The 10,493-nt window shown below is 46.3% G+C and overlaps 1 protein-coding gene across 1 annotated transcript in view; it reads right to left on the reverse strand.

The window, feature by feature from the left end:
* The window catches only part of HABP2 (hyaluronan binding protein 2), a 36,706-nt gene extending 26,219 nt beyond the window's left edge, over nt 1–10,487 (reverse strand). The window contains exon 1 of the mRNA XM_011359272.2: nt 10,259–10,487. Within this exon, the coding sequence (XP_011357574.1) occupies nt 10,259–10,327 (69 nt within the window). The 5' untranslated portion in view covers nt 10,328–10,487. The remainder of the gene's footprint in view (nt 1–10,258) is intronic.
* Nucleotides 10,488–10,493: the final 6 nt, after the last annotated feature.

Here is a 10,493-nt window from a genome sequence, read left to right on the forward strand (position 1 = left end):
ACTCCCTTCTCAGTATGACACCCTCTCCTTGGTTTTGTCACTGTCCCCGTTCATTTTCTCCATGGTCTTCCTTACAACATGTAGTTTTATATTTGTGTTATTTGCATGTTATCTGTCTCTCACATCAGACATGTCCTCCAGGAAGGCAAGGATCTTGTCTGTGTTGTCACTGTTGCAATTACCTAATAACAAGCCTAGCGCTTGGCACATGGCACTCCTCAAAAAGTTTTTTGCTGAATAAATAATGATATCGACAGTTCCTCTCGGAATGCTGTATTTACTAGAAAAAGAAAGTTTTACTCATGAAATAGCTGGGATATTTTCCTTCACTTAAATCAGGGGTCATCACACACAGACACACACACACGCTCGAGAAAGCCAGAGAGCAAGCAATGTGGCAGAATGTTCACTGTTGCATCTAACTGGACGAAGGATGTTCATTGTATTAGTCTTTCCACCTTTTTGTAGGTTTGGAAAATGACAAAATAAAAGGTTGGGGAGGGAAAAGGAAGGTGCAAAAAGGAAGAGAGGCAGTTTGTTTGTCTGGACTGTGCCTGTTTATTTGCCTCACAGGCCCCCATCCCTGTCACTGCAGGAAATGAGACAAGGGGCAGGCCTGTTGTTTGGGAAGGGAGTGAGAATGAGGGGGCCTGGCAGAGGAAAGGCAGGTTCAGGTTTCAAGGGTGTTCCTGAGCCTGGGGTGCTTGAATGGAGAACATCTGAAGGCATTACCAAAAAAGGGGCATGAGAGGACCCCGAGATCAGACGTATGTTACCCCTCCTTCATTCTCACCCTCGTCATAGCCAGTCAGCTCTGCCTTGGTCTGGTCCTTTGCCCTGCCTCATCTTCTCTCCATTGAGCTTGTCTGCAGGGAAGAGCCTGCCCCTTTCCACTACCTCCGCCCAGCCCTGAGGAGACCGAGATACCCCCTGAATTCTCCTATGTGAGCTGAATAGCATGGCCCAAGCCTGGCTGCCTTCAGCTCTGAGATGTGGGCAGGACAGGAGGGAGGACTTCAGGGCACATCTTTCTTCAAGGCCCAGTATGGAAAAGGACCTCCAAGACCCGTGCCTAGGCCAAAGCCCCGCATCTCAGTCCTGATCTGGAGCCTAAGAGACAGCCAGGTGCTGTGTTGCCCACAGCCAGCAGGTGGCAGACGTGCCCTTCCCAGGAGCTGGAATTGGAAGCTGTTGCTGAGAGCGAAACCAAACAAAAAGAAAGCCAGACCTTCCTGGGCTGTGGGGAGCCGGCTTCAGATCCCACGGGCTCCCAGGGAGTCTGAAGCAGCTGCCGCCCAGCTGTGCAGCCTGAGCTGCATGTCAGGGGGTCCCAGGGATCTGAAGCAGGCCCACTCAGTCTGTGCACCATTGGGTCCACCACAGAGAGAGGCTGTGGTGAAATGTGGAAACTGGCAGCTCAAACACCAAGCTGGATGTTTTGTGGACCGTATGAGAAAGGCCAGGCCAATAGTCGGTTATTTATGCCATACAGCTGGATCCTGAAACTAATGTGGGTGATGGTGGGGGCTGAAGGGTGGAGAGACACAGTATTTACCTCCTTCCATTCAGTTTTTCCACAGAGCCAGGGAGCTGATAGAAGTCCTATTCCTGGGGCTTGCAAATCCAAAGAGGAAGAAGGATGCAAGGGAAGGAGGAGGAGGAGGAGGGGACAACTATGGTCTCTGTTCACATGTATTAAGAGCTGGCAATGTGCCCAAAACTGTGCTAAATGTTTTACATGATTTTTGTCTCATTTATTGCACACAATACTTGATAACTGAGGTACTATAGTTATGTCCATTTTAAAGGTGAGAAAACAGGTTGGCAAAGATTAAGTTGCCCAAAATAGCTCTGCCGGTAGATGCTGGAGCCGAGATCACATGGAGCCAGTTTTACATCAGAGCCCTCACTCTTAATCTCCATTGCTATGAGGGATGAGGACACCACCCTGTGCATAGGTTTTAACGAAAGGATGGAGGAGAAGGAAGCAGAAGAGCTCGCTAACCCTAGGAGATGCAGGGCATTGAGCTAGATTCAAAGATTTGACCCCTGTTCTTGGAAAGCTTTATGAAAGACCTGTCTGGACTATCCTGGTCCTGGCAGGACACAGAGAGGACCATTAGGCCCCAGTGACAACTGAGGAGCCTTAGCTAGTCCTCTGTGGCAAACACATCTCAACAAACATCTCCATCCAGATCGAAAGGAGGGAAGCCCTGCCTGCTTCTTCCACCACATTCATTCTGAGTCTCAGCTAAAATAGCCTGTGGTCACAGCTGCCCTGGATTCTCTTCGAGAGCTGGAAATAGCTGCTTCTCACACATGGGAAGGTAGATGCTTTGTAATAGATTCAGAGACCCCTCTAGGTCCAGCTGCTGGTCCATCTATTCCACACTTGGGCTTTCTCCATGGCTCAGGACTCTAGCCTTCCCCAGTGAGGAGCAGGCCTGTGGCAACATTAGTCACCAGAGAGCACGTGTCTGGTGTCTTACAGTCTAAGGTTGGTTTGCAGGGAAGGCAGGGAGGGGCAGAGAGAGAAGGATCCTGTGTCTCTGAGATTTACTGATTTACAGTGTAATCTTTTTAGGTGGGAAGGCCATTGAGGCCTAGTCTATTTTGTCCCATCTTTAATCTAGTGATTATTTCAACTCAGATTCTTCCTTTACCTTTTAGATTTCGAAAGGAACACAAAACAAAAAGGCAGAGGCTAAAAGTGAGCTGATGATTTCCAGGAATTAGTTGATAGAAAATGTTCCCAGAGGACTTGGAAGCAGTGGGGGAGAGAGGTGGGGCTAGTCCTGTCTTTTGAGGCCAGAAGCTTGGCTTAGAATGAAACAAAAGCACAAGATCTTTCACCTGGTAGGTATAAGATTGGGACTCTAATTCTAACCATCCTTTCTTCCTCAGATGTTCTTTCTAGGATGACTTGATGGTCGACCAGATGTCCCTGACCACCAAGAAAGGATTGTATTACTTCTAAGGGCAGATGGGTAGGAAAGAACTCTGCACCATGGCCAAGTGAAGCTGCAGCTGCTGGGCTGGAAGGCAGGCCAAGCGCAAGAGTGTATACAGCTCAGCAGGACCAGTCACCACTGCTGAACAAAGAGCTCAAGATCAAGCTGAAGTGCAAAGGTGACAGAAGACAGGTGTTACCAGTGTTCTAGTCATTAACCCAACAGCTGTCTCAGACCATCCTCCCACTCTGGCTCATGATGCAAACATAAGCTATGTCATAAGATGACCATTTGTGCAAAGCCCCTTAGTTCTTTTTTTAAAATGTCGTAAAATACGTATAACATAGTTTTCACTTTAACTGTTTTTAAGTACCCAGTGGCATCAATTACATTCATAATGCTGTGTAACCATCACTACTATCTATACAAAAACTTTTTCATCATCCCCATGATTTCATTCACTCTATACCTACTAAAAAATAACTCTTCTTTCCTCCTTCCTTCAAGCTCCTAACAACCTCTAGTCTACTTTCCGTCTCTATGAATTTGGCTATTCTAAGTACCTCATATGAATGGAGTCATATAATATTTGTCTTTCTGTGACGGGCTTATTTCACTATGCATAATGTTTTCAAGATCCATTCATTGTAGCATATATCAAAATTTCATTCTTTTTGATGGCCGACTAGTATTACATTTTATCCATTCATCTGTCGATGGACACTTGGGTTGTTTATATCTTTTGGCTATTGTGAGTAATGCTGCTGTGAACATTAGTGAACAAAAACCTGTTTGTGTCTCTGCTTTCCATTCTTTTAGGTAGATATCTAGAAGTGGAATCGCTGGGTCATATGATCATTCTATGTTTAAATTTTGAGGAACCACCACACTCTTTTCCATAGTGGCTGCACTATTTTACATTCCTACCAACAACGCATAAGATTTCCAGTTTCTCCACGTCCTTGCTAACACTTATTTTCCATTTTAAAAAAATTCTAGCCACCCTAATAAGTGTGAAGTGGTGCCACTCAGTCCTTCTTCCTCACAAGGAATCTCGCCCTTCTTGCTTTAGCTCACAAGTGTGTAATGCTGTCCTAGGATTGGTGGGTTCACTGTGGCTTTGCTCTAACCTGAAGCTGGGGGACAGGGATGAAAGTCTCCAATGAGGAAATCTAGAGGTCAAAGGAAAAGGCACCAGGTAGTGGTCCCTGTGCGTGGTTCCCTTCCTGGGAGACTTGGTATAATCTGGAACCTCAGTGATGAGCCAGAAGGCATCATGAAGAGAAGGGGCCTAGACTCTTCGTATACAGAGGACAAAGCTGAGGCTCCACAGGGTGACGTGCCCTGCAAAACGTGAGCAGATTGGGGTAGGGCAGGGACTAGAGACCAGGTCTCCTCGCTCTGAGGCCAGTCCCCCGTGCCTGGCTCATAGGCACCCAGTGCAATTTCCCTGCTCTAAGGCTCAGAGCTTTTGAGCCCACTCAGACCCCTTTCCAGTTAAGAGGGGCTGGACTGCAGTTTCATGTGGCAAGCAGAGACAGGACAGGAGGTAAAGAGAAGAGACCCGTCAGAAGACCCAGGAAAATTCCATTTTTATCAGAAGAGCTTGATAAAAATTCAGATCCCCGAACACCTGCAAAGGTGGTACTTCGTGGGTCTGAAGTTGTCCCAGAAGATGCATTTTCAACCAGCACCCAGGTGACTCTACCCTCAGTCACTCTTCGATTACACCTCTCCTGGCTGAGGAGACTCCTGGGCCTATCTTTGCTCTTGTTGAGTCTCTCTGTGCCTCAGTTTCCCCCATTGTAAAAGTAAGAATTCTTTTACCCAGCTCAGTGTTTTATTTGAGGGGATTTGGCTGCCCAGGAGGGAGTGTAGCATTTACAAAGAATTACTCTATGGGTAAGTACTTGGTGAGAAATATCAGTATGAGTGGGTCAGCCTCGGGACTTGGGTCAAGTAGACTGGGGGTGGAGGGAGGGAGTGTTGAAGTGTATGGAGTGAGACCATTCAGGATAAGGAAATTGTATAAAAACAAACACTCATTTCCAGATGTGATCATGCACCGCGAAGCCCTTTGTAAAGGCAAATGAACAAACAAAATGAAAGAGTGGATGAGTCTGGGGCCTGCTGCTTGGGCACAAGCCTCCACATTATCCTTCTTGGCCAGACGACCTCAGCAAATAGGCCAGGGACTCAGAAAAGTAGCTTTCCACTGATGGAAACCAACTCTACCCGCAAGGCTGTCCTCACTTCTGTGTTTCCCATGGTGTGAGATGTGAACCACTGGTGACACCCGAACTTATTTGGGTGGCACCTGACCAGGGAGTAACATAACATCAAAACACAATGTGAGAAAGTCATTCTCTTCTCAATTTCACTGTCAACCCTTCCAATCCCATCACAAAGAAAGACTCAGGTGGTGTTGGCAAGTCTCAACGCTCTACCTCTCTCTAATCTCCCCTTCCAACAAGGACAAAGAGGCTTCAGGCTCTGAGCTTTGGTGTGACAGCTGCAGCCAGTCAGAATTCAAAGACATCATTTTTTTTTTAATCCTCCCCCCCAAAAATTTCCTATTTATAGTAGTGACAGTTTCCTTTAAAAAAATAAATCTGTTTAGGTTGAGAAAAGGCGAGTCTGTTTAACAAAAGTATTAAAAAACTAGTTTGGGCTTCGGCAACATTTTTGAAGACGGATTCATTCACGATCACAGTGTTGAAAGCACTGAACGAATCGGTTAACTATCTGGCATGTTCCTTCTGGTGTTGAAAAGAAAAGCTTCAGGGATGGTCAGAGGAGCCTCCAGGTAGAAGTAACTTCACCTCCTGCCTAATGCTGGGGTCTGAGGCCACTGCCCCTTCTGACACCTTCAATATCACATTGAACAGACTTGTTTGTTTCTGGGTAGCGCCTGGCATGGCAGCCTCTACCAGTGGTTATGAGCATGGAGCTTGACATCAGGCAAACCAGGATTTGAATCCCTGCTCCGTATGTGCCCAGGGCTGCCCTTGTGGGCAGATTATTTAACTTCTCTACAGCTTAGTTTCTGTTCTAAAAATAAGGATGACAGTAGTCCCTACCTCATAGGGCTATTGGGAAGCTTTAATGATATAATAAGCATAAAGCACACAATAGCTGATAAATGGTTGCTGTTATGATTTATGATTCTATTAGCCACTGTTGTCAGTGATTTTGATTGTAAAATTTTTTATTATTATTATTGTTTTTGCAAATCATGGAGCCATTGAGAAGAGCTCACTCAGCACAAACTCTTCCTGGAACTTGTCGGTTGGGTCACAGTCACGTCACACACACATTCCCCGTCTCCTCCTTTTCCTGGGATCTTTGCCAAGTCCTAAGCCAGGAAACCTTGTTATATTAATTATGAAGAAAAAGCATGTTTTATTTAAAATCCCGGCTGCCACATATTCTGCCATGCTGTTTCTCTATGACAGCAGAATTGCTTTTGCATTTAGGGAACCCTAATGAATTTAAAACATAACTATATCTGTGCCTAGATACACGTGCAATTTCCTGCGACCTGATTTCCCTACATACCAGTGTACAACGCCAAAGCTAACCAGTTAGACTTGTGCTTAGGATCATATATCTTTTTTAAATCTATAAGAAGGTTCTGTGAAATTCAGTCCCTCTCTTTTCAATAATACTCTGTGTGGATTACAGCAAGAGGGAGGGCCGTCTCCTAGGCCTGCAAGAGACTCTGACATTCTGGAGCATTGAGATTTTGAAGAAAGGCTCTTATCGTCCTGTCAAAGGCCTTGTTTGGTCCTCCTGGGGGCTGTGAGGATTTGGATGCTTGAATTAATCGGATGCTGAGCCCAGTTGCTGGACCATCCAAAATTGGCCCTAACACTTCGCGTTGTTTCTCAATACAACCAGACGAGCTCGCTCGCTCTCTCTCTCCCCCTCCCTGTCTTTGTCTCTGTCTCTGTCTCTGTCTGTCTTTCTCTTTCTCTCTACAAGATAGAACAAGGCATATAATGTACATCAATCAAGCAGAAAGGGTGTCAACAGTAGAAAATGGTGGGATCAGGAAGGCTTAAGTTTCCTCTAATAATAAAAGCTTATGCTCCTCCTCTCCTTGCAAGAATGTGAACTTCGTGTTAGTAGAACGTCTGGTTTTCAAGAAAAGCCAGAGATTTGTATTTTATGCAAAACAATATGATATTTAAATGTCGCCAAGCAATTGAAAGGAAATCAAAACACTCTTCAGACTGACCTTCTACCTGCCAAACAAAACTCACTCCTGCTGTGAGCAGGATGTACCCAAGCTGCCAATCTTCGACCTCTGGTCTATGCAAACATTTTTGCAGCTCTATTCCGAGGGGGATTCTAGAGTTCTAAAGTTCTTGGGTTTAAACTCCAGGGTTGAACAAGTCCAGAAATGGGAGCAAACATGCATTTTAATTGTAAGGCCCCTCGCCGGGGTAGGGGGGAGCCATTGTCCTCTTTCCTCTCCGGGGATGGGCTGAGATAAGCAGGGCAGGCCTAACAAGCTTTGTCTTCTGGCTTTCGACTCCGGAAGAGGTCAAATCCCATCACGGCTGAGCCCAGTGGCGCCCCCAAATCACCCTAAAAACCATAGCAAGAAAGATTCCTGAGCCCTGGAGGCAGGAGCCCATCCTTCATACAGCTGAATAGCCTCCCATGTGTGTCAAGAGTCAGACAGACCTGGTTCCAGATCCTGGCTGGGAAGTTAGTTTGCCATCTCTGGGCTTGTTTCTCACCCATAAAATGGGGATAACAATTCAAGGCTGTGCTGGGGACAGGTGCTGAAAAGTGGTAGGTAAGGACAACCAAATCTAGACTAGACCAGGAAGGTACTCTGAATGAATCCCTGCTGTCCACTGCAATGCCATGTGACCCATACCTCCTTGGATGGTGGATATCCGAATAAGCGTCTAAGTTAAAGATGAGCCCATGGAGATGTCATCATAAGGCTAGCTGTGTGATTTGAGTTCATGGGAGGGCATCCAGGCCTCTTTCCAATGGGTAGTGATCATACACCCTGTGACTTCTTTTCTTTACATTTCAGAGGGACATGGAGTCCATGACACTCCACCCAGCAGACAGTCCCCTGGTCTAAGAGCCTCCTATTCCTACAGGAAAGACCATGCCCTGCAGCTATATGGATGGAAGATCTCATCTCTAACCAGGGTCTAGGCAAGAGATCTTGTCCAGACAGACGGACACCAACCATAGTCTAGAACTCAGCTCTACCACTTCCCAGCTGTATGACTTGAGGTCAAGTTACCCAACTCCTTATCTTAAATTGGGAGCAATAACAGTAGCTGATTCTTAGCGCCCTTCCAGAGATGAAGTGATTTATCCAGAGCACAGAGCCCAGCACACAGGATTTCTCACTAAGTGGTAAGAGTTGGTTATTATATTTTAGCTACATGGGGCAGGAGAGGCCACCTGGCCCATCTGGCTATGTGGCTCCTTCCCCCCTGTGATGCCCCGAACTCTCCAAAGCATCTGAGAGATTTGGCCACTTTCCCCCGGATGTCTGTGTACTGGCCTGTGAAATGCAAGCCGCCTTCCCGACCACCTGTCTGGCGCACATCTGGGGTAAGAAACATTCCAAAGCCCTGAATCCTCTCCTCGGAATTGACTAAGCTCATTGCCTGAAGGCTATCTCTCATATTTTCTCTTTTATCCATTATTGACTTATAATTTCATTGCTAACCCTAAAAATTCACTGGGGCTTGCAAAAAAAAAAAAAAAGGATTTTGGGGGGACCATTATCTTTTTGTGAACTTCAAACAGACTGCATCAACTCTCCTTGCCTGCAAACTTTAGGATCTAATTCTTTCTGACTGGTACTTTCCCTAGACCCCCTGTGGGCCTCGGATAATTTCCACTGCTTTTCTCTAGACCTATGATATTTCTGCTGGGTTTTGGCTCCAGACTTCCAACAAGCAATCAAATGATGTAGAGGTCTTGATAACAATTTGTCATTGCAGCCACACCACACATACACAAGTCAGCATTGGAAAATAAAATTCTTTCAGAGATGAGTCACTCCGAAGCTTAATACAGGCTAAGGTAGGCTTCTGAGTACAGTTTGCCGAAAGGGAAGGAGACGCTATTGTTTTTAAAGCATATTAATCAGAAAACCTGGAATTTAATCTACTTCCTGCAGGAAAAGCCCTGTGGAGTAAAATAGAAAATAAAATGCAAAGGTATTTAATGAGATAAAAAGGGTATAGCTATTATTTCAGTTCTCAGCCCCTGCTTCTTGTTCTCTACCCTTTCCCCAACAAAGGGGCACATTTTCTGATTTTTATAGACAGTCCGTGTTCCTTTTGGAAATTCTAAGGGGAAAGAGCTGACCCTTCGTGAAAGCCACATGCATTGCCTCGTTTAATCAATCCTGACTCTCCCCGAACCTGTGAGAGATTTATCAGTTGGTTTGCAGTAGAGGAAACTGAGGCTCAGAGAGAGTCTATCACTTGCCCAACAGTCCACAGCTGGAATACATCAAAGCTGAAGTTCAAACCCCGGCTCCATAATGCACACTCATGCCGCTCACCGCACCCAGTGAGGAAATTCGGGAGGCTCCCCACTCAGAGACCCAGCTCACAGTCTTGGGCCACAATGACACACAGCTGGAGCTGGCCTCTCCACAACTCAGCTGCTCCCAAACGTCTCGAGTTCCCTGTGAGAGACCCTCTGATGTCACTTTCCTCCCCTGCTCACCACGACCTCCATCAGGCCCCTGCTCACTGCGACATCTGCTACGGTCATGGTCACAGGGTAAGGGGAGCAGAAACACTGCCCACAGAGCTTCTCTCCAACCTAATCCACCGAGGAAAACTGTTGCCAGGATCATTGCAATGACAGCAAGATTCTCCTGTAGGGCCGAAGCACAAGCATTCTGACCTTACTGCCACCCAAAATGGCTGGAAAACTGTGGGTGTGTGTCAGCATGCACAGAGAGAAAGAGCTGGTAGCTTTCAGTAGCTTCTCAAAGGGGTCTCTGAGATCCGTGCCAGATCAGGACCCATGGCCTTCACAGATTTTCTTGCCCCCGTCCCCTTCGTTGGAAGGCATTCATGGAGCCTGTGCTCCAAGAGAGCTCAAGCCAGTCACATGGCTTCATGGAACTAGCAGCTCGACAGTCACCAACACTACAGGCCTGCGTTTGCTCTGGTAACCGTGACGTCCCACACGACAACACTAGCCTTTCACAGCTAAAGTTCTCCCTTGCTCCTGGCCCAGTTGGTTTGGTCTTCCCGACCACCTGAGTCTCTCAACTACAGGTATTCGGAAAGAACACTTACCCCAAAGGCTGTCTTTCCGGCTAGAACCATTAGCAGCAGAACTTGGGGAGCAGACATTTTGGCAAACATCTCTGCAGTTTAAGGATTCTTGTTTTGCTTTAAATGCAATTTCTTTCGTTGTCTGTGCCTTTAGGGGGGAAAAAATGTCAGTCTCCAAGGATTCAGGAACAAATGAAGAGGATGCAAATTATTAACTAGGCATCAAATACTGTTTAATGTTTAATGTTTTGCAAAC

Source organism: Pteropus vampyrus, unplaced genomic scaffold (genome assembly GCF_000151845.1).
Source record: "Pteropus vampyrus isolate Shadow unplaced genomic scaffold, Pvam_2.0 Scaffold46, whole genome shotgun sequence".
Taxonomy (NCBI): domain Eukaryota; kingdom Metazoa; phylum Chordata; class Mammalia; order Chiroptera; family Pteropodidae; genus Pteropus; species Pteropus vampyrus.